The sequence below is a fragment of the Galleria mellonella genome, unplaced genomic scaffold (assembly GCF_026898425.1).
Source record: "Galleria mellonella isolate WM207_F2 unplaced genomic scaffold, CSIRO_AGI_GalMel_v1 utg312, whole genome shotgun sequence".
NCBI lineage: Eukaryota > Metazoa > Arthropoda > Insecta > Lepidoptera > Pyralidae > Galleria > Galleria mellonella.
The window spans coordinates 4,743,702-4,768,955 of record NW_026442074.1 but is presented as its reverse complement, the minus strand read 5'-3'; the positions used below and the strand labels follow the sequence as shown (position 1 = coordinate 4,768,955).

At 30.3% G+C, this 25,254-nt stretch overlaps 2 protein-coding genes across 5 annotated transcripts in view; one reads left to right on the top strand and one right to left on the bottom strand.

Annotated features, from left to right (window-relative positions):
* Positions 1-25,254, top strand: part of LOC113515226 (flotillin-2) — a 293,605-nt gene that overhangs the window by 197,661 nt on the left and 70,690 nt on the right. The gene's annotated exons all lie outside the window — the stretch shown is intronic.
* Positions 3,735-20,123, bottom strand: LOC113514948 (glucose dehydrogenase [FAD, quinone]). Of its 2 annotated transcripts, none has more exons than XM_026899045.3 (4): positions 20,018-20,123; positions 6,311-6,682; positions 5,480-5,730; positions 3,735-5,168 (listed from the first exon to the last, which is right to left on the bottom strand). In XM_026899045.3, the coding sequence occupies exons 2-4, from the start codon at positions 6,652-6,654 to the stop codon at positions 3,808-3,810; spliced, it is 1,956 nt and encodes a 651-aa protein (XP_026754846.2). In that variant the 5' UTR covers positions 6,655-6,682; positions 20,018-20,123; the 3' UTR covers positions 3,735-3,807. The 2 variants fall into 2 exon arrangements, with proteins under 2 accessions (XP_026754846.2, XP_026754847.2); XM_026899046.3 differs by having other exon boundaries at positions 19,869-20,090.

Below are 25,254 nucleotides of genomic sequence, written 5' to 3'. Positions count from 1 at the left end.
TTTAATTTTTGTCCGTCTGTTTGTTTGTTTACTAGTATTACGCAAAACAACTGCATCAAATTAGTTGCACTTTTCACAATTGTGTTCATGTAGTTCTAACTTAAAATCTGGTATATGTTTTATCTAAATCACCATAATAATGACATTATGATTCTATGATTAATTTTAAAGTGTTGTTATTTGAATAAAATTACAAAGTTATAAACGATTTCCTTAAAAAATGCTTATTAGCGCCATCTATCTGTTTGTATTATAAATATTTAAGCAAAAAAATTTAACAGGTAAACACTTAAGTTACTTTAAGTATATCATTGATCCCAGTAGATGACGTTACTTGTAAATAAAACGTAAAATTATTGAAAAACATATTTGAACTTGTATGTAATTCATGCCAAAATTTTGCGGTCTTTCTGCAGTAAAGAAAACTATGGATAATTGTGGATGTGTGTTAATTCTTGGTTTATACTGTTGATCTGAAAGCACTATAAAAGTAAGTATAATATTTTAATATATTTTATAATTGACTAATCAATCTTGATATTTCTTTTATTGAATTAACGTTGTTTATAATAAATATATACTTATTTTTAATACCATAAAGATGGCAAACTAGCAAACGGCCTTAGATTATACATACAGCCCATCTCATGGTAAACGGTTACTTTAGTCTATGAACACTTACAACATCAGGGGTATCACGTGGGCGTTGCCGACCTTGAAGAAACCTTAATAGGCCCATTTTAATGAACCCCGTACTGTAGTTTCTAGGTAAAACTTCAGCATAGAGTTCATTCAACAGTCTGATGTTCGCGAGAGTTTTTTTTTAATGGGTGATAATGGAATGGTAACCCCACCCGTGCTAACGGTATACACCGGCGGGGTACCAGTGAAGGATGATAAGTGAGAATGAAGCAGGTCAGTTAGCCCGTCGTGACGAATTGTTCACAATGGTTTCCAGGAGGAGCCACGTGGAGGTCGACCTTATAGGACATATTGCTAGCAATGGGGCAGTCAAACTCCATTGTTAACAATCCCTCTCCCCCCTGTTCGCGGGAGTATACTCCTCTAAATTTAATATTAATTTAATTGCGTTATTGAATTAGTTTCCTGTTATTTTTAAATGATAATTTTTAATTAGAAAAAAATGAGGCCGTAATTATTTAGTCAGTCTGTAATAAATATATCAAGGAAAAAATGAATAAACTTTTCAGCTAATTGTTGCCCGCGACTTTACACACGTACACACCCAAATTTAAAAATAAATTCTCGTTCCTATGAAAATTTCGGGAAACTTTTTGAAATTCGTTACCTTTTACATAGTCTACGTCACAAAGAACCCTTGTGCAGAATTACGTGTAAAACATAGTTTAGGATTGGTATTTTTTTTTCTACGTTTTAAAACCACCAGTTTGACTTTAAAAAAAGATATCAAAAAAGCTGAGTAATAGAATTGATTGATGTTATTTAATCTATTCATATGACATTAATGTCTACATTCTGCAACTGTTACAAATATTATAGACACAGATATATGTAAATACATTATAATTCAACTAAGCATATTACCACTAAACTTGGTCGACCTTGATTGTGTAGCGGTTTAACTCGCCGTTTTATATCTCGACGGTCGCGGGTTCTCCACACAATACTAACATTTTGTATTCATGAGTATATATATCTGTTTTTTTATTATTTCGGATATTATCTATGTATAATATGTATGTATCTATTAATAAAAGTTTCTTTATGTATAGTTTAAATTTTGTTTAACTAGATGGCGCTATGTTATAGCCATAGCCGTCATTAGTGGTATTTATTTATTAAAAAAAAGTTTTAGTTATATACTTTTTTTCTTATTACTACAATTCTTATTAAACAGTTTTAGCACGTGCTTTTATCAAATTTAATTATTTTATTCATTTTATAAGCGCAACGCTATCATCACACCAATCGTCTAATTCACAAGAATCCTGTGTTACGGAACAATCACCCAACGAACATGTAAGGACACAACGCAGAACTGGCTGAATTTAATAATAAAAATTATAATAAGATATTTTTGACCTTATTCTAATTTAAAGCTCATTTTTCTTTTATGTTACTAGTTATTGATACAATACCTCCTCCCGTACTAAACCCTTTCATAAACACATTTTGTAACGTTGTTTATGGTATTTCTCTAAATGTTTTTCCAACATTTCGGTATATAATGCTTGATTTATACTAATTAAGGATAAAATGTATATATGTAAATTACATGCAATTACGTAAATTATAATAATTAATGAAATCTGTTTAAATCTCTATCTATGATGACAAGTTTAGTTAGTAGGGATTTGATTAAAACGGCCATGACATTATAGTCACTGGTCTTAGACCTCTATTACTAAAAATGTACTTTGACCATCAATGATAAGAAACCTTCATATGTTGTAAACACATAAACTTTTAGACGTTCATGTATTTATTGGTATATTGAGACATTATTTGACATAACCTATTTTATTACAAAATGCGGACCAAAGATGATATCAGAATTAGCACTGGAAATAAACCATGGAACAAAAACAATAAGTACAAAACGAAGTTTATCACTAAATCATGGATTATCTGTGTTTCAAAGGTAGACCTCCGACACCTAATCAGTTAAACATAGTTTAACTGTAAAAATTTAAAGTTCAATTCACAATATTCCAGAATTTTGAAAAATGTTTTATTAAAAAATATAACAGAAACAATCTGTAGTATTATTATAAAAAATATAATTACCCATTTCAAATAACCACGTAATAATTAATAAATTATATATTGTATCCTATTATGTATTATTTACATTTAAATATATAATATTTAAATACACGTTACGTATTAATTTTTTTAATTTTATTAGGATTAAGAGACCAATTCAGTCAGCAAGTTACACTTGATTTAAGTATGATTTAACTAGGTATCAAAGCGAAATTAAAGAAATATTTCAGTTTATGATAAAAATTTAAATACTATTACATAAAACCCTTATCCTTAAAAATGGCGGCGTTAGTAACATGCCCAGGAATGTTTATCTTAACAATATTTGGAAAAGAAATACTTTGGTACACAACTCCACTTCATAAAGTTCTTGGACATTACCCCATATAGTATAGTAGCAATATAATAAAATCATAATGAAATAAAAATATTTTATACTGAAAGACAATTAGCAGTTTCTTCTACAAGAAATTTCTTAGATATTATAAAAAAAAAACTTACAGCAATAGTCTAAACCTAGTGTAAAAGTTCTTATACCTTATATATATTTATATGGAATCGTTGACATAAGACACTGCAAGTAACTCATTTGGTATATAACTACCATGTCATTCTTAAATTTCACAGTGATATTACAAATACTCGTAAACCTAATGTACATTATATTAGGTTTTGTCAATCTCTAAAATTATTAATATTTCTGAAAATGAAGTAAGACTTTTTGACATAAATTTCAACTTTGAATTGAATTATTGCCTAAATTCAAGTACAATTTTTGAAGGACAATATTATTCAACCCTATAAAGATTTCTTACACCATTATACGTGTTATTTTTTTATACAATAATTTTATTGACTACTTAACTATTACTGTATTATTAGCAATTTTTCATTCCTACTTAATCGTGTATCCAAGACTAGAACTGATAACATAAGTCGTCATGTAATATCTAATGAAGATACATAATATCACATGTATACTAACACCCTCTAGTGCATTTACTAAAGTATATGGCTTAAATTCCTTTCATATTGTCTAGTTTTCTAGACCCTTCTACGTCATCTTTCTGTGTTGCAAAGAGGGTATTTTCGTTTACTTTGAACACCTATTCGTTCGAACCTTGAGCATCTTTTTGACCTACGACTTCTTTTTTGTAACCATGTTTCTTTAATTAGATCAGAACCCTTTTCACCAATCATAATAGTTGGAGCATTAATATTCCCATTAGTAATAGTTGGCATAATACTAGCATCTATTACTCGAAGTCCTTCAACGCCATAGACTCGTAACTGAGGATCCACTACTGCCATAGGATCAGTAGATGGTCCCATTTTAGCTGTACAAGAAACATGATAAATCGTCATAGTATATTGTCGAATGAGACAGTCCCAATACTCGTCAGTATAGAGAGGAAGATGCTTACAATTTGGAACAGGTTTGTAATGAAATCTAGCTCCAAGACGCTTCATTGCTTGCGTCTCTCCGACAGCTACTGCAGCTTTGACACCTTCTCTCAGAACACCAACATCATCCGGATGCGTTAAATAATTGTGGTACATTAGTGGATAATCAAAAGGATTTTTAGATCGCAACTTAATGAAACCTCGACTCTTTGGACGAAGCATCATAGGAAATATACCGAAAACATCTTTATTATTAATTTCAGCAAATACTTCATTGTAAAATTCATCAGTGAGGCTATGGGCTTTTTTTACTTGCGTACCACCATCTGAAGATGTTGAACATGAAGTCATCATAAATTCAATGTCTGGCCAATCGTCTGATGCATTTGCGTATTTGGTATTTATAAAGGCAACTACTTCTAAACCAATACTTGAAGTCAAAGGGCCATCTTCTGTAACCGCATAGCGAAGCGCAGAATTTATATTTACCAGTCTGTTCATAACTAAACTAATTGGGTAGTCAATCTTAAAAGCTAGACCGCCAACCGCTATATGATCCTGTAAGTTTTTTCCAACACCGGGAGAGTCATGTATAACGTCGATACCAACTTCTCGAAGATGACTTTCAGGTCCAATTCCCGAAAGTAAGAGAAGCTGAGGTGACGCAATAGATCCAGCAGAAAGAATTACTTCTTTTTTGGCATAAACGACTTGCATTTTACCATCTCTAAAGAATTCCACGCCATATGCCCTTTTGGTTTCCTTATCTATCAGTACTTTTGTAACATGTGAAAAAAGGGCAATATGAAGATTCTGACGAAGTCGTACTGGACGAAGGAAAGCTTTTGCTGTGGAGCAACGTGTTCCTCGACGTACAGTTAACTGGTACCAAGCATAGCCCGTCTGTTGTGCTCCATTAACATCCACGATGTCGTAACCCATCTCTTCACCGGCTTGAAGAAAAGCTGCGCCAATCGGTGTGTTGTAAGGAGAATCTTGTACAGTCAGATAACCACCTGAAAGTAATAATTCACCAATTTATAGTTTTATTATTATTGCAACCTTTTGTATTAAGTCTTTGTTTTATTTGTATTCCGTATTTAGAGTAATCGTTATAGGTGTCATTTTTACTTAATGATCATCGAAATAAATGTTACAATAGTTAACTACAAGTCTGTGACATACATATTCGTACAGATAGTTAAACAGAAAGTTCTAATATTTCTAAGCATGTTTTAAAAATGTTTGTCGCCATTATCCACCTCATACTCCATATAACATATCATAATCCACCTCTTAAGTAGTAAATTAATATTATTTTCATTACCTGTAGAATGATGCCTTGTATCTCTTGCTAAATATGGATTACGTTGATCCATTGATTTCTTGAAATATGGTAGTACATCTTCGTATCCCCATCCTGGATTTCCGAAGGACTCCCATTGGTCAAAGTCACGTTTATTTCCTCGTATATACAACATAGTATTAAGAACTGACGATCCTCCAAGAACCTTGCCTTTGGTCCAGGCGCAACGTTTGTCTATCATAGCTTGGCATGCCGTGTCCTGTGGTTCTGTCCTGAAATTTTAATATATTTTCTATAATAATATCTACTGTAATATGCAGAAATGAAAACCATGGAAAGTATTAAGTATAGAAGTGGATTGACGTAAGGTAAGGAATAAATGACAGTTGACAGGGATTTGTGTGTGTGTGATCGAAGAAGAAAACACTGCACTAACCTCAAAAAAGTAGAAAAAGTCAAGGCAATATGAATAATACGTAGTATAATAACTAGTTTCATATTTCTAAATCCTCACTCAATTTCCTTATTCAGAATGTTCTTGATATCGTTCGTATTAGTCATATATTCAATGTCTAAATTTTATTTGCAAATTTATTGTATCAGAAAAACTAATAGATTTCAATGTCAGTCTTATAGGATCAAAAAGATGAATATACCTATGTCATAACTTCTTTTTATTCGTATATTAAGATCTAAATGTGACTAAAAACAAAACATAATATATCGGAGCAAAAGAAAAAAGTCCGAAAGAAAATTTCATACTAACCGTCTGAATATTATGGTAACAGTAGACTAAAATGTTATTTTGCCAGAATAGAAACGAAAATAATGAAGCACAAAACAATATCATACCTGTATTTCCAATCCATCTTACTCTTGTGTAAATACAATGACAGTAGAGGAACGTCACTTATTTCATTCTCATGTCCACCAGCTTCTAACAAAAGCACGTTCCAGCCTTGAACTTCGGACAGTCGATTGGCCACCACTGACCCTGCAGACCCTCCGCCTACAATTACAAAATCGTACGTTTCTCGAAGATTCTGTTGATTGAAAGGCCTGTTCTCGGGGTCTATGAGATTGTAGTTGAAGTAAGCGAGGGTTGCCAACATAATGGGTATGAAACTCAGGGTACTGACGCCGGCAAACGCCAGAGCTGACTTCGCGGCCACTGAAGCCACTGTGCCCACACCCATGTTTGTATTAGTTCCGCCTCATTTGTACCTGAAAATAGATAATGTAAATACTGTTATTAGAAATTAAAATAATTAAATATTTCTTAGTATGTTGGGCAAAATTTACATTTATTAATGTAGTATGGTTTATTAATAATCGTTTGGTCCCAGTATAGAATAGCCACCCCTTCCTTTCCCGTGGATGTCGTAAAAGGCGACTAAGGGAGGGCGAGAGATAAGCAGCAGCGTCACTCTTAAAACATCTCTAAAGCCTAACTGCGATTGCCAATCCACCTGCCAAGTGTGGCAACTACTGGCAAAACCCCGAAGGAGAGGTTTCTGTTCAGCAGTAGATATTTAAAAGCTGATATGGTGATGATTTGTCGACTATTATTGCCCACATTTCACCTAGTATATTTAATACTATACTATAAAGTGAAAGAAGACGAATCTAACGATTTCTATCGGATTAATAGAAGTACTATTAAAATTATAATGAAGAATAGTTTTAATAAAATTAATTTGACCGTTAATATTATTTTTTTGGACGAAATCTATACTTATAATAAATCTGTGGAGAGGTCAATTCTGTACATGAAATATATTTCCAAAATAACTATCAAGGGTGATTAGTGATCCATACTGATGCCAAAAGTGCAATTAGTAAAATTTTTGTCTGTCTGTATGTTCGTTATACAAATAAAAACTACTCGACGGATTTTAACGAAATTTGGTACAATTATTTTTCATACTCTTGGACAGGTTATAGTATACTTTTCATCACGCTACGATCAATAGGAGCACAGCAGTGAAGGGAAATGTTAGGAAAACGGGAGAAGTTACTCCATTTTTAAGCTTCCGTCGCGTGTGCAGCCTTAATGGCCACTTTTTGAAATGTAAAAATGACCACCCGACCCGATGCGAAGCCGGGACGGGTCGATAGTATTTAATATAAGACAAATGTACACTAAGATCAACTGTGTTTTTTCTATCCAAACCAGCAATTACCAAGCTAATTTAGGTAGTGCATGTAAGGTCATTATAATATAAATATATTTGTCTATAAAACAGGTTCGTTAGACGAAGTACTTACTATATTAATTGATATATTGACGTGTATACTTAAATTTATTAGTTTAATAATGAAGGTCGCCCCTTCTATACAATTCTAATCGTGTCTAAGTATAATGTTAATACAACCGCTGGAAACTTATGAGCAAATACCGTAGTCCGGAAGATCTTCCGGGTAAGCCAACACGATAGCGCGGCAAGGCCGATTAAAGCGAGATTGTTATAGCCCTTAGAAAATTAAATACAATTTCCTATATAAAATAATTGTTATGGATTATAATATTTAAGAACTTTTCTACATTTTTGCATAATGTACACTATTCTATATATCTATATTAAGTATAGTAAAAAAAAAATTGTTCTTTTATTTTACGACATTATATCATCAAAGTGTCCTGAATTTGATGATGTGATACTAATCTATTTACCGTGAAACGTAAGTACTATAAATAAAAAGATAAAATCGAGTATCTTTACATCCTAAAAGTAAGGTGGTAGCAAATGCCTATTGTATTAAGTCCACCTTTTATAACACACCTTATTCGTCATTAAAGTTTACATAAATAAATAAATAAAATGTATTCTAAAATTAATTTAAAATTACTGTTATGAAAATGCAAAATTAAATACTTCTAGCATTTATGGTGAAGAAAAAATATAATAAATTAAAAAAAAAAAAATACAATTCGGCTTTCTATTTTGAATTACGCCGACGTCTGTTTTTTAGATATGATCAAGGAGCTACTCAGTAACCTTACAAAATTTTGCGATTAAACTTTAGTTTGTGCAAATACGATCACATCTCTGAATTCTTCATGAAATACATATTCTGTCTGCACTTTAAAATATGATAACAACATTTCTAATATTTATGATTGCTACTCTATTTCTGAGTGCAATAAAGAATATCGTAATGAAAATAAAAAGTATAAAATTACAGAAATTGCAAAAACAAACTAAAAACGTAATAGAGAGTTCAAGGCATTCTTGTATGAATCGGTCATGGAACCCCATTAAGTGCATTCCTAACACGTTGGCCGGTTCTTCAAATAATTTTATTGGGTAATTATTTACAAAATGTAATGTTTATTAAATTAATCGTTCATTAATAGGTCATTAACATTTATATAATTTATTTTATACTAACTGACCTGGCGAACATTGCTTCGCCGCCTACCGGGTACAGTTCATCTATTAGGAGAAAACTATACTATATCTCAAATTGATGCAAATAATATACAAAATTTCATTAAAATCAGTTGATGCAGAAATGAGTTTAAAAAAAAGCATGAATGAATATTCTGACATTACATCTATACTAATTCAGCGCGCTAACTATTAGGTTATTTAGTTAGTACTCGTATACTCACAGATGAGACTCAAAATCTACATCTAAATTATTCGTCTACCCACATGTTTCTTTAAGAAAATTCTTTAGTTATACTATATACTTTTTAGAATATTCTCTTAAAAGGGTGCTAATGCCTTTGATTACACCTTATATATGTATTGATAGTAATGAACACTTGACATTACATCTATACTAACAAAGCTCGTCCAATTGTTTTTTAATGTATGAGAATGAAATTGTAACTCCGCCTGCGCTATCGGTTTACACTGGCGGGGCACCAGCGAGGGATGATAGGTGAGGATGAAGTAGGTCAGTTAGCCCACCGTGACGAATCTAACAATAAATCAATCATGATGGTTTCCAGCGGGAACCACAACGAGGTCGACCTAATGTTGTATATTGCTAGCAATGGGGCTACTAATCCCCATTACTAACAATCCCTTCTCCCTCTAACTGTTAAGGTAGTATAGATAAGACTCGAAACTATTAGTTTTTTCGTATGTTTCTTTAGAAAAAGTGTTGTTTTACTGGTAAAATACTCTTAAAAGAATGCTTTTTTTTTTTCTTAAAAGAATTCTTTGATTTTGCCCTAACATATATGTATATTGAGAGTGTAGATAACCTACATCGGTCTAGCGCATTCATGCGTATGAAACCAGATCTTACCGCTGATTTGTAAGGTTGCACTTTGTGTTATTATAGTTCATTACATGTCCTATGACAACCAGAGGACTTTCAGAGCCTCTCACAGTGGAAACGGCGTTGGCACAAGTGCATTATGTCACAGGGGGAGTACTTTGAAGGGGATAAAATTGATTTACCTGAATAATTGTAAAATAAAATTTTTAAAAAACTTTTATACGTACTTTCCGAACAAACCTCGTAATTTCACTATTATTATAGTTCATTACATATAAACTTCGAATATATTCGTGATCTATTAATACTTTATTTTTTTTTTTAATATTCATTCGTGCAGACAGTAATTAATATCTAATTATGTATATAAATAAATTCTTTAGTTTGATTACAAATATTATGATTAAACTGTGAACGGTTTGATTATCTTTCTGAAGTGGTTAAATAGAAATTTTATGAATATATTTTTATTACTAAAACTTTATTTGTACATCTTAAAACACACCAAGTTGAAAAATAAGAACTTGGTAATAACTAAAAATGCACTCTGACTAAATAACTGAAAGTGTTTTATCTATTTTTTTTTTTTTATCTTGTAATATCTAATTTAAAAAAAAAAATTATGTAATGTATATACAAAAATTTACGAAATCATATTGCCGTCTCTTAAATATTGAATTTCAATACCTAGTGTTAATATTGATATCAGAAGAATAAAAAAAAGCAGCGTTGCCTAAGAGCACTTATCATTTGACATAAAAAAAAGACGAACTTATATCCATCAAAAAATAAAAAATAAAAACTATGGACTTTTGTTAGCAATAGTTTCTTATGTCGTAAGTAAGTACATCTTTTATCTATTTGTATTTTTTGGTAAGTGTGCTAATAGTACAACTAATGTAAAATTTATTTATATAGAATTTCTGGGAACGTTTATTTCAAATCGTAAAGGAAAATACTTTAGGATTTTTTTTTCTTTTCCAGGATTAGACTAAAACATTTCCTGACAAGTCGAATCACATTTGCATAAATATGTAATGTCAATATTTCTTCATAGAATCCAGATACTTCTACAGTTTTCTGGATTACAAAAATAATATCTTTTTACATCTTTAATCCCTTTAAAGAAGAAGAGGATATTTTAAAGTATAAACTTATATTTATTTATCATAATTATTTATAATATATCTTATATGTTCTGTATGTTTCTCTTAAATAGTAAAACATTTTTAAAAATGTATTGTGTAGCGACTTTTAAGTATAGTTCTAAGGAGCAGTAACTATTCATACTTAATATCATAAATTATTTTCACTTAATATGAGAAAAAGAAGAAAAACAACTCTCAATAATGAAGTTTTTTTTTATTGATCAACCGACTTCAAAAAAAGGAGGTTCTTAATGCGGTTGTAATTTTTTCTTTTTTTTTTGTTTATGCCTCATAACTCTGCCAGTTCTAAACCGATTTGGAAAATTCTTTTTTATCTGAAAGGATTTACTTACAGAATCCCGTAGAAATTTTATCAAAATCAATTTAGTAGTTTAATTTTTAGGTTTTGTCGTAGTTGAAGTAATTCTTTTTTGTGGGGTGTAATCTTTATCTATGTAATGATTTTTGTACATAAAATGTTATTCTATATATACAGCAATACATTTTATATAACTGCCTGTACAATTTGAAGGACATATGAGTATATAAAGTTGCAATGAATGAGTATATAGAGTATGAAAGACGACACCTTTCACACTCTGTGCAATATTGAGTACCTATATGTACCATAATGACAGTCACGTAACGATTATGTAACACTCCTTGTCACATGGTAACGCACATTGTTCACTTGTGAATTTCGACCTTAGAGCCGAAGAGGTTTAGAGACATTGCGAAAAACTTTACCTAGTTACGTGCCTATTGATTTTACGCTCAAAAAAGTCTGTAGGAGGATCGAATGATTCTTTAAGATATCACTAGCGGGGAAAAACCCTCGACTACGTTCGCGTGATTGAGATAGGATTATTGACCGAGATAAAAATCCCATTTAGCACGTGTATACCAAATTTCATAGTTATTAGTTAAGCCGTTAAGACGCTAAGAGATAAAAAATGAGCAAACTCGCTTTCCCATTAATTATCTATCTATTTATCTATATTAGTAAGGATTAATACAAATAATGTATTAACTTAATAATTAAAGATTGTGTCCCACAAAAGTAACGTCTTTAGTTGTGACAAAACCAGTTTAAAAATTTAAAAATTAAAGTATTGAACCAATTTTGATAAAATTTCTTTTTGATCAAACTGTAAGCGATTTTCCAAATCGATTTAGAAATAACAGAGTTATGAGGTAACAAGTACAAACAATAGAATTGAGAACGTCTTTCTTTTTCAGTAATTACACTTTTAATTCGCAAAAAATATACATTATTAAAAATATAAAAGCAATTATTAGATGTGTTTTGTATATTTTTTATATATAGTTACAATATACATTATTTTGTACATATTATCGCTATGACTTCGCAAATTCTGTACAAATTCTTTTTGAAATCAACGAAATTAAGTCCCGTGTTGATCTATAATTAGTTTTGCTGTTAATGATTGAAATAATTGATTTTTTTTTATTCACGGTGTGTCTTGCTCTCAAGTCGATAGATATGTATATAATTTATATGCATTACTTACAGCACACAAATAATAACAGATATAGATACATATGCAAACAAAAAATAAAACATTACATATAAACGAAAAGAAAATATATAAATGAAATAACATAATTTTTTTATGAGTATGCTACAGTAACACAAAATAGTCACAACACAATTTATTGCAGTATAAGTAGTATGAGAGGCTCTAAACTTTTTTAATCTTTTTCGATTCATGTTTTATTTTCAATAATGGCTATATAGCCATTATTGAAAATTGGTAATATTGGTAATATTACCACTGACAAAAAATGTTGATTTTGTTTTCAACCTGTTTATTAAAATCCGGTTACGATAACAATGAGAAATGTGACATTACACGGGTGCAAGGTCGTGGGATGTTACGTGATGCCTCACTTAATAAGGTCAATGAGCACATAAACATAAATTGAGGCCACATAACTGACGTGGTGTGACTGTGGTGGTTATGGATGTGCTATTACGAAAGGCAGAGGGGAAATGTATTGTCAAAGTTGGTACATGGTTCATTTATGCATATCTTGGTGTGATAATAGCTATTTATTATTACTATTGAGAAATAGAGTTTTTCAGGCAGAAAAACCTGTCACACTACGACCTCTGTGATCTATTGTGGTCATCCTTTTTTAAAGTTCGCTGCTAATTGCCGTTTGTTTGTGATAGGAATTTTAAGATATTTTTAGTAGCGATTTTTCCCCCCTCCATATAGTAAGTATATACAAACAAACAAACTCACTTTCTTATTTGTAATATAAGTAAGGATATAATATACTATGTATAACACAATGAAGATATTTTGAGAATATTTCTCTAATTATTAACATTACATTGTTGTTACTTCAATGCAATCTGTTTCCATAATATAAAAAAAATTGTTCCACAGTATAATTCTATTGATTCTTGTATGTATTGTGTGAATAAGATCATTGCACATTCCGTTCAGTCTATTTACTCTATTAACACTTCATAAGTTCTCATGACTTACTGTGTCATTGTTATAAAGAACGCGATCATATGACATGGAGTTATTCGATTTTGCTACAGTTACCAGCGATCTACTCTGGCTTTTCATTGTTTATCTTGTTCTTTCATATGGATTGTTAGTAATACGTACTACTAGTTTTATTACTGCAAATGTCTTCTGGTAGGTCGACCTCCACGTGGTCTTCCCTGGAAACTATCGTATTGAATTCTAGGTATATTCGTCACGATTTGCTAACTGACCTGCCTTTTCATTCTCACCTGTCATTCCTCACTGGTGCCTCGCCAGCGCATACCGTTAGCGCAGACGGGATTACAATTGCATTATCATCCATTAAAAAATATATATTAGTATGAATTTTGTATCATTTTTATTTTTCAATTTAACCTTACAATATAATTTTTCCCATGTACTGAGCAATAAATGATACATTATGGTAATCCGATTTACACATGGAAAATAGTTGGTATGTTTTTGGCGAAGCACTTGTATGGAGACGCTCTGTCTATATAATCTGAGATAGCAGTATACATTAACTATGTTTTTTTTTTATTAAATGGATGATAATGGAATAGTATTACCACTAGCTCCCACACTGGCACCAGCGAGAGATTATAGGTGAGGATAAAACCAGGTCAGTTGGCCCAACATGACGAATTTAACAACAAATAACCACGATGGTTTCCAGAGGGAACCTTGTGGAAGACAACCTGATAGGGTATATTGCTAGCAATGGGTCAATTAGACCCCATTACTAACATTTCCTTTTCTCCCATTTACTACGATATGTCTGTATGGTGACAAAGTAAGAATACAATAATACATCACCACTTTTTTATCTATATGAATTATCATAAAATTCAATTCGAAGAATACAACTTTAAATATAAGTACATAAGAAGAAAACTCGAAATTAAACCCCATATCAAGAGGTATGGTCACCAAATGCTTATAAGAGACTCGTGACCAGCAATAAGGCGTGGGATTGTGAAGGATGGACGACCGCTACAAAGGTCGAAGAATCTATGCGAACCAACTTGCATTGAGTGTAACTAAAAGCAACATTAGTAAAGTAAATGCAATTAAAAACCAGTTTCGAGCAAGTAATTAGTCACGTTTATGGCATGGTTCCGTAGCTACTACAAACTGTTTTATACAACAGAATTGTCTTTGTAGAAAATTATTTACGATTCTGTAATATAAAACATTATGGTAAGTATGAATTTTGGCTATTTCCAATTCAAGGAGAGGAATATACATGCAATGAGTCTAAAACAACTTAGGATATGATAACTTTGAAGAGATATAATTTCTGTATAACATATATTATTTCATTATTCTTACCAAACGACTTTAAAAAGAAAGGAGTGCTCTATTCGGTTGTATTTTGTTTCGTTTGCTACCTCTTAACTCCGTCAGTTATAAACCGATTCGGTTTTTTTTTATTTGAAAGGATATGCTTACATATTGCTCCCATAGAAATGTTATCAAAATCGGTTCATTTGGTTAGATTTTAAATGAAAATAACTAGTTTTGTCACAATTGAACTAGCTTTTTTTATTATGGAATACAATCTTAAATATCCACACAAGGTCATAAGAAACGACTAAAAAAATAACATGCCAGTCTATGAGAAGTACAAATCGATATAAAATCCTGTAGGTTTGGTATACCAATCAGCCTGACCAATGTTAGTTAGCAATTTATATTATACTTCTTTTAAGGTGAGAGAATCCAGTACTAGGATATCAATGAAGTTGACGAAGATAGGTCATATAGAATACCTATATTTTGGCAATATCGATTCCAACTTGCAATTTTTCAATTTTTTTTTTACTTTTATATAGACGAGAAAAAATATATTTTTCTTAAATATATACATATATAAAGAACGACTGCCCAAGTACCTGAATACTCAATTAGTATGAAGATGCCATAAATGTCCTTAGTCGAATGAACTCTAAAACACTATTGAATGTTATTACAATGCAATTACATAATGCATCTAGGTAATACGAAGTCTGGCGCTAATATCCCCTCCAGATGGGGAGAAGGGATTGTTAGTAAAGGGCACTAGTAGCCATTGCGGGTTATATACTATGTAATCAATAAACCACGTCTCAATATATTACTACGATCCCGAATAAATGGAATTAGAAAAAATAACCATTTAAATCGGTCCAACAATTTCGGAGATTAGCCCGTACAAACAGACAAACAAGGAACAAAAAATTTGGAAAAATCTGAATGCGTTCAATTTGACTTCTAACATCCCTCTGACTAGGTGTTTAGCGTTTTTTTTTTCTATGTGCAAACATTCGACCAGTTTTATTTTATGTATAAATGTATAGACATAAATATTACTACGAAAAGTAGTTTTTATTTAACGTCGTTTAAAGATAGGATATATATACATATAGTATACTCGTATATTAGAAGATATATGTAGGTGCACGCATATAGTACGTTACTGACTTCATTCATAATATTGTATATGGTATTTCGTCATAAAGTATCTACCTACCGACTGACTTTCACTGCATCATGGATGCATTTAAGCGCATAGCAAGTCGTTTAAAGCGAAGAAGGATTTGTAGAGAATAACATTAGATTCTTTTTTATGGTTGTTTCATAGTCATCAAACATCCTCACAAGATTTTATATTTATATATATATATATATATATAATTAACTAAGATCTCTGTAGGACTATACTACAGCATTTATGAAGAAAATTTATATAAAAGTTTATTATAAATGCAATAGAAACGACATCAGTAATTTTAGAATTTTTGCCTGTTTGTTACGGCATCAGTAAAAAAAATACAGCATCAAACTGAATGTTTTTTTAACAGTTGTATTGTTGGAGGTCAAAACTTAAAATCCGTTGCATTTTGTCTTAATACGTCATCTAGAATTGGTCTATTTCCACCTTCAAATTCCACGCCTACAAAATAGCGGACAAAAGGTAGTTTGTAATTAACTATATTAAAAATTGGGATTGTGGTCCATAAAAATAAATCCAAATTTGTGAACCTTTGAAGTCATTTCTTTATTTTTTATGCAACTTAGAATGGCAAACAAGCTGACAGCCCACCAGATGGAAAGTGGTAATCGTCGCCTATAGACATGAGCAGTACCATGGACATAACAGAGTATAGTACAGTAGTAACTATTTCGTCCATGATATATGATATATAAGCGACAATCCATCAGGGGCCATGGATTGTCGCTTAAAATATCATGCAAACAATCGACAGCATCATCATAAAAAAAAAGTTTTACAATACTACTCATCAGTCATGATGTCATCAGAGAAATATGTTTAAACAAATATTTATTTTTTAATTAGCACACAGTCGATTTTATTGCGATGTACTAGTATCAATGTAAATATTGTGCAAAATGCTGACCGTCGGTTGCGACGTATGGAACTCCTGAACTTGTGTTGCAATCGCACTTGACAAAAATCACAACGCGGAAAATAGGTACTCATTTCGTATCTATAAACGTGTAAACTCTTTAACTATGTAATTATGCCATTGATGTGCATTTAAATACTATTTAAATAAACAATAAAAACGTCAAAATTGTAACAAAATTAATATGTGAAGAATATAAGATATAACTCTTTCGGTATTAGAACTTAAAATGTATATAAATAAATAATTGGTCCGTCCGTATAGATGTCATAGATTGTTGTTGACTATTTTATTATTAGTAGACTGTCAGTCTACTAATGTCTAATAAGTAGTACATAGTATAAATAAAAAAAAATATTGATTGTATATTTCTACTTGTTACTTATTTCATTTAGAAAGTATTTATGTGATAATTTCGATAAAATATTGTTTTTATTTTCGTTTTATTTTATTGAAATAGATTATATAAGTATTCACAGGAATATGGGTAAAGTAGGCGTCGTTTTCGAGAATATTTGATTTTAGCGTTCTGGTATTAGTATATTTTGAAAAATTAACAATCTTAATGTGAGCATGTAGCTAAATCGTATTTGAGCTGAGATATTTCAGTTTATAATCATATAAATACGATTGTGCACAGATTCAATATTATTTACGACAAAATCAATCTATATACTTAAATAATTTTCCAATGGTAATTGCAAAACTTGCTTTAATTCGAGAACAACTACACCAATTCAAATAATTTTTAAATATTTCGTGAAGTGCGAAAAAGGTTCTTAAGAAGAGAAAGATTGCTTGAGAAAATGTAAAAATCCCGTTTCTCTTTTTCCTGTACAAACTATTCCTAGCTGCCAATTAATATTTAAAAAAAGTAATACATAAAAAATAACTATATTATGTTATACGAACCTTGATTTAACAGTTAAATGGCATAAAATTCCTTTCTCGATATTTCTTGCCAAAGGACAACAATCTAATAAGCATCAAATCATTTTCATTTTTATGTTATAATAAAAAGCTGAAAATATTAACTAAACTGTATGAACACCATTCCTTTCTAGTTTATTCTATATATGAAATAGTGATCGCAAGAAAAAACACTCATCTTGATAAACTAAGTATATAGTATAATACACGAGGGAGTAAGTCCTTTCTATTTTATAAATCTTGTAACTTATAAAATACATAATTCGATTAGGAATCTCCTAATTCTTATTTATCGATTACAAACTACAGGATTAAAAATACCGAAATTAAATAATTCTGCTGATAAATCTTCATAGGGCAATTTAAAAGTAAAGTGTTAATAAGGAACGGCTTCAAGTTTCCTTCGTAAGGGGAAAATGGTGTTGCAATACTGACAAAACTCGTTATGGTAATCACGAAGCATCCAACATTTCAGGGTTGCGTACCTCAAAAGGTATAAGAAAAATAAATAATAAAAGGGTTTTGATAATACATAATTACATTTTATTTACATACATTTTTTTTTGTTCATCTATTTGTTAAAATAAGTATGTGGTTATAGCGAATGTACTTGTATGTATGTCCGAATCTTGGACAGAAGTTGTAGTCTCAACGATTCGTTGGATTTTTATTAAGGCTGTAGTTAGATTCGCCTTGAAATCTACATAGACTAGATTCTAACAACATATATTTACACAGCTATATACATAATAATAAATAGATCCGACCGCGCTAAAATCGCATGGAAAAGCAATCGGTTGAGAAATAGGCTTGACAACCGGTCTTGACTTAAATTACCTAGAACTTGGCACACAAAAACGTCATAAATGGTTCTGGAAGTTCCTTCTGCAAATTATATATGCCTGATTAAGAAGACATTAGGGGGAAAGAGATTAGTAATGGGATCTAACAGATCCACTTCTTGCAATATCAATATTAGGTCAACGTCCACATGGTTCCCCCTGGAAAATATCGTAGTCAATTCTTCCTGAATTTGTCACAGGAGCTCAACTGATTGAATACAAATAAATAAATTTTTATTTTGGTACTGATCTAAATCTCCTTGTTCCGTCTCCGTGTCAGATAGACACTAGTACAAATTTAAATATAGTTTACCAGAATCGACTATGCGAAATATGAGATACGGTTTAACCCTTTGCATAAAGTGATTTAGAATGGTCTTTATTATTTAGATGATCATGATAAAGCAGCAAGAGAGATAAGATTCCTTAGCGACAGTTCCTATATTAGTGTATATGAACGAGAAAAAGGTTATTCAGGATTCCCACAGGAACAAGAAATAATGGATTACCTACGAGTAATGCCACAAACATAAATTCCATATTATGCTGTTAAATTGCTTTGTACTATTACAAAATATACTTAGCAAAATATGCTCATTATTGCTAATTACAAATCAATCTTATGATTAACTTGCCTATTAATAATGTATAATAATGATGATAATAATAAATATTCAAAATATTTTCGCTTTTTTGTATAACTTGTAGACACTCCAATGTTTTCTCTTTTCATTTCATGTAGGAAAACAGAATTACCACTACTGTTCATGTCTATAAGCGTTTGTTACCACTTTTCATTAAGTGGGCCGTTAACTTGCTGCTTAAAAAAAAACATCGTGGTAAAGTTTTTTTGTACTGTTTTATTTTTTCTGTATATGCACATCACTGCAAAAAGTATTATGGAAATTATTCCATATTTTTTTTTGCAGTTGACAGAGTTTCTCTCATGCTTGTCAGCCTTATCCAGATTGTGGTCTAATTATTCTAATTTTATTAAGATCAAGGTATTTTTTAAACTAAATCTTAAATTGATAATATTATCTATTGTACCTAGTACAATGGTACAATCTATGGTATTGAGGCTGGGAAATTCTTACGACAAATCGAGTTATTCACATGATAACATTTATAAGCGACATCCAAAGGGAGGAGATTATCAATTCATCTAATTTATTTTTTGTATCTATTTCATGTCTATCAATTGTTTATTCTCTCTTTTTTTTCTCTTGATATTATTTTACCATGATAGAAGCCAAAAACTATTTACGATTAGTAAAATATTTGTAATACAATTAGCATTTTAATTTAGTACTTACATTTAGGTCTCTATAATTTGTAATTGCAACATTAAAGATGATAATGGCGTCAATTCTGCACTGGGTTACTTATATAGACAATTAAATTAACTATTTTAATTATACATCCACTCTCACATATTACTTATCGAAAATATCGATCAACCCACCTGATGCACACCCATAAATCACTGTATCCACCGGCACACCACGTGGAAATTCAAAACTTGCGCGCGCGCTCACGGCGAGTTTAAGACTGCGCAGGAGTTGTACAGAGTTTCCACGATCGGAGTTTAGAGAGCGGTCAATGTTAATTCGCAATGTACTATTTATTCTTTAAGGATAATTTACTTTAAAGTTTTAAAACGATAAAATGAGATAGTAGTTGTTATGTTATGAAAGAGAAAACATGATAGATAAACAGAAATCTACTTCATTTGCACTATATATGTATATTACCTTTAGTTAAAAATAACAATATCACATATATAGAATTAATAAAAGGCTTTATTGATAAAATCAATCTTTAAAATAAATAATTTTTAAATAATAATTTAAAAAGTTTACATAATAAATTTTATTATATAAATAATTAAAAAAAAAAACTTGTTTACGGTAATTATTATACAAATTTTAAATGCGAAGGTTAGTTTATAGCTATATCACCGATAAATTTAACTTTTTTTTGTAATAAAAATTGTTAGGAATGAATTATTTGAACGAAATATATTATTTATCAACCGACTCCAAAAAGAATAAAGTTCTCGATTTCGATTTGGGAAATTCTTTTGTTATCTGAAAGGATATATTTACAAATTGGTGTCATGGGAATTTTACCAAAGTCGGATCAATATTTCAGTTTTTAAATCAAAATAACTGGTTTAGTCAATAGAAGTCGGTTTTTTGTTGTGGGACACAAACTTTCGTTATTATAGTAATATCATGGTGTAAGGATAGTTCATTATACTGTGGTAATATTATTAAAATATAAAATTATACTCCAATACAGTGTAAAAAAAGAGCTAACATTAATAGCAAAATTATTATAATATCATTGTTATGCTTTAGTAATATTTCTATAACAATTTGCAGTTCCCAAATGTCTAATTCTTATCTCCGACCTCATTGCTCAACTATACCATTATGTTACAGGGACATAAAGTTTACTATTCAAATGTTTTGATTGCAGTAAATAAAGAGTTTCCGATTATAGATAACAATTTTAAATTTACTATACGCAACAAATAACTACATAAAAGAAGACTATGGTAAGAAATGCTTTGCTGTGAACATAGAGGTCTATTGTACTCTTTTGTATTTCAACTCTTTAACAACATAATAATTGTATTTTTGTTTATTTCAAAGTAGTTACATCCCTACAACTAGAATAGTCGTAGGTAGGACATGGTAGATCAGAGAGTCACCAGAAATTGAAATAAAAAAGTTTTAAGAAAATTTATCAACATTTATAGACAAATTGATAAATAATAATAGACTATTAAAATAAACAATATAACTATTCAAATGTATTAATATATGAAAATTGAATAATTAAATTAAATATACTATTTAAGAATCATAATAAGTAAAAAAATTATGTGTGATTTTCCCTCGTAAATTGCTACAAATCTGTATAGTATGGGCATTTCCTGTCCCTCTCTAAAGCTGATCTTACTTTCTTCACATGATTCAACGGTTCGGTTTGAAAAAAGAATGCAACGAACTCAAGTCATAGATCAAAAGTAAACTTGCAAAATGTGTATGTGCATAATACATATGTGTTTGTTGTAAGTGTACGCACATCATCTGTTCATGTAGTAGTATCCCGCCGTTTTTGTATGAAGTGTCTAGGGTGTGGTAAGCGGCGATGAGGTAATGATCAGTGACAAACAGTATTATATTATAGTAATGTACATGACTTTTATAAATTCTTGTATAAATCTCACTAAACAGGTATTAGTTTTGTAACTAGCCTAGATAATATGTTCTTCCATAAAAATATTTGGCCGAAAAACGACAAAAAGATGCTGTACTATTGTGTATTTGAAGCTAAAATGTTTTGTAATTTTTTTATGTTCAAAATTTTTACTTCAACTAGTAAGATGCTTTTTTTTAAAGGAAGTAAATAATTTCGATTCATCCTGTATAGAACTAATGTACCTACAAAAATAATTTAAATAAACAGTTGTAACATTTGTATTATTTACCAGTTGTAGAAAAGGAAATATGAATCATAGGATGTGAAATTTATTAAAATACCGATAAGCAAAATTTGCTCAGACGGATCTACGTGCAAACGAGCATGGACCGCGCCGTTTTCCGATGTTCGGCGTTTGCGAAACGACGTGGCGAAACAATTCATGCATACCACAGATAATATAGTGCTATACTAGTACCTATACTATATTATTCTTTAGTTATTGGTAGGTACTGAAAACATAGATAGAATTTTAGTCAGGCTGAAGTAACTAAAATGAAAGGCAAAAGGCCATCCTTTTACTTACATTGTATATAAAGTATTTTATCTCTGATCAGTAATCATGATCTAATGTAATCAGACGATTGATTCAAGATTCTTGATCTGCATATCTTTTATCCTTGTTTTCTGTGTATTGTATTAAGTAACTTACATAGGTGAAGGATAGTATCTGCAGTGATACAATGAGACGCAATGACAGTAATAGTTACAATGAGCAAAACACGAAAGTGTGAGGAAGATTGGGAATATTTTTTGCCTTGCTTTGCGTGTGCTTTTATTTTTGGATGACGCCAATAATTTGACAATCGAAAGTCAAACGATATTATACGCTATTATTCGAATAAAATTGGATATTCGATTGAAATTTGTATTTTAAGATAAAGCATGAAATATATAGTGAATTTTTCAATATACGAGTAGATATGTAATTTATATATTAAAAACAAACTACATTGTTTTTTATTTGTTTATCACAATTAAAATAATCTGCAATAACATTTCACAAGAAAGTATGAATTAATATTACAATTATTGAGTTGATGTTTGATTGATGATGTCTAATCAATTGTTTAATTTTAAAACTCATAGTTTCTCTATAAATTTTAACTATAGATTGATACAAATCGAGTTTTCTGTATTTAGCATCATTTTAATTTTTTTTAATGCAAAAAATAAATAATAATTAAGCATTATGTTCACATTGCCCGTTCAGAATAGATAAATAGCTATGTTTACCATTATTCTGTTATACGTCGCCAATAAGGAAATATATTTTTATTTATTCGTTTACTCAATGACGTCATTCTGTTGCTATTTCATAATGCATACCCCCTCATAGCAGTTCTATGGTAACACACAATAAGTAACTTTCATTGTCAGCTGTTAGTCTGTTTTCCATTAGTAGAATAGTAGAAAATTGTGTTAAATTCGCCATTTGTATTCTTAGGTATTATCACACATATAGATATATGTATATTACTTGAGGTAATAAACATTTTAGGGTTATTTTGAAAGCCTGTATCTCTACAATATTTGTGCAACAGTCAACTTCTGGCATACGCGACAAGTGTAAGCAGGGGTCACTAGTAAGTCATCTGACAATACGAGTAATGCAATACTCAAATTGTACTCTGTAACGTTTCTATGTCTGAAATAAGTGTTGCCTTATTTATTTCATTTTTAATAAAGTCTCATACACGTGTAGGCTCTTTATTGAGGTATGTTTTGGGGAAACTCTACTGATAAATATATATTTTTTTTAATATCAAAAACATTGCATAAGAATCATTTGTAATTTGCGAATGCGAGACACATGCATGCCATATTTTAAACAATTAAAATTATTAACAGTTCCTTGTTCGTATATTTATAAGTGTGCCAATTTTGTAAAAACTAACATTGAAAAATTTTAATTTCGTATTAGGGCGCGGCGTACTGACCAATTATATGTAGTGCCATATAAAACAAAACTTATGAAAGATAGTATATTTCGAAAGCTTCATTAATTTATAATAAATTGCCTAAACATATACGAGATTTAACTAAAACAAGTGTTTTTTAAATTAAAAAAGATCCTTCATAATATGATAATTAATAAATATTACTATAATTCAAATTAATATATTAATGATAAACATAAATAAATTAACCATTAGTCGAAAATATTGTCTCATTTTAATTTGTTTTGTTTTACTATATAATTTTGTAATGTTATGTTCGGTCTATTGTTAAATAATGCATGTAGTTGATTTATAATTGTTTCATATAACATATTGTATGCTGATGTAACAGGACATGGAGATACTATTTCATTGATGTAATGCCTTAACCTGACCTATGTCCCACAATAGAGACATTTATATTTGTATTTAATACACGCTTACACAGAAATAAGACACCAGGGTCAAATCTAAGTTGCCATTAGAGTAATAAGAGAGAGTAAAACCTATGTTTAAAATTTCGATTTAATATTACAACGAAATCTTTATTCTAAGGACCAATATGAATCATAATTTCTAATAGATTTAAGGTTCAAAATTATTATAAATTTAATTTATCCCATAGGTCCACGAAACAGAAATTTCTCGAAATTATCAAATAAAATATTACGTTAAGAGATAGGTTGAAAGAAATGGTGCCTCCGAATCGACCCCACTTTGCCTTTTCTATTTTTTAAGTGGAAATTACGAATATGGATTTTAATACTTGCTCTAATAAAGATGATAAAGAATAAAGATAATATTTTAGTACACACACAGTGTTCTTTTTTTTTTCGAAAATATTTTTTTTTTTTTTTTTTTTTTTTTTTTTTATAGAACTTTGAATGGCAAACAAGCTGACGGCCCACCTGATGGAAAGTAGTAACCGTCGCCTATATTCTGACATGAGCAGTACCATGGACATAATAGAGTATACTGTTTCGCCCATGATACCCCCCATGCGTTGCCATTCCTGAGGACTCAGGTGTTATTCCTCTGTACCCAGTAAATTCAAATAGTTTATAGATCAAAATTACTGGTTTTGTCACAATTGAAATCTTTTTCTTTTCTATGGGACTCGATCTTTAATAATCAATCGATTGTAAAAGAAAGAAAGTTGTATAATTACAATAATAATTATTTTTGTAGTGTAAATTAGCAATAAAATTTTTTTTAGAAGAATAAAATTTTTCTACTGTCATATTAATGAATACTAACATTAGTTTTAAGGAATGTATTTTGTTAATTAACACAGTGCAAATGACAAAATGCGCAAACAATTAAAACATGTTTGTTAGAAGATTTTTTTAAGTAAGTCAATTAAAGTTACTTCTAAAGATTTTTGAAAACTCAATTCCCGTGTATAAGGCCCGGTTGGAACCTCTTAATGGCAAGAGGTTATTATTGCTACATTACGTCTGGGCCCTACAGTTGATAGAAAATGCTTACT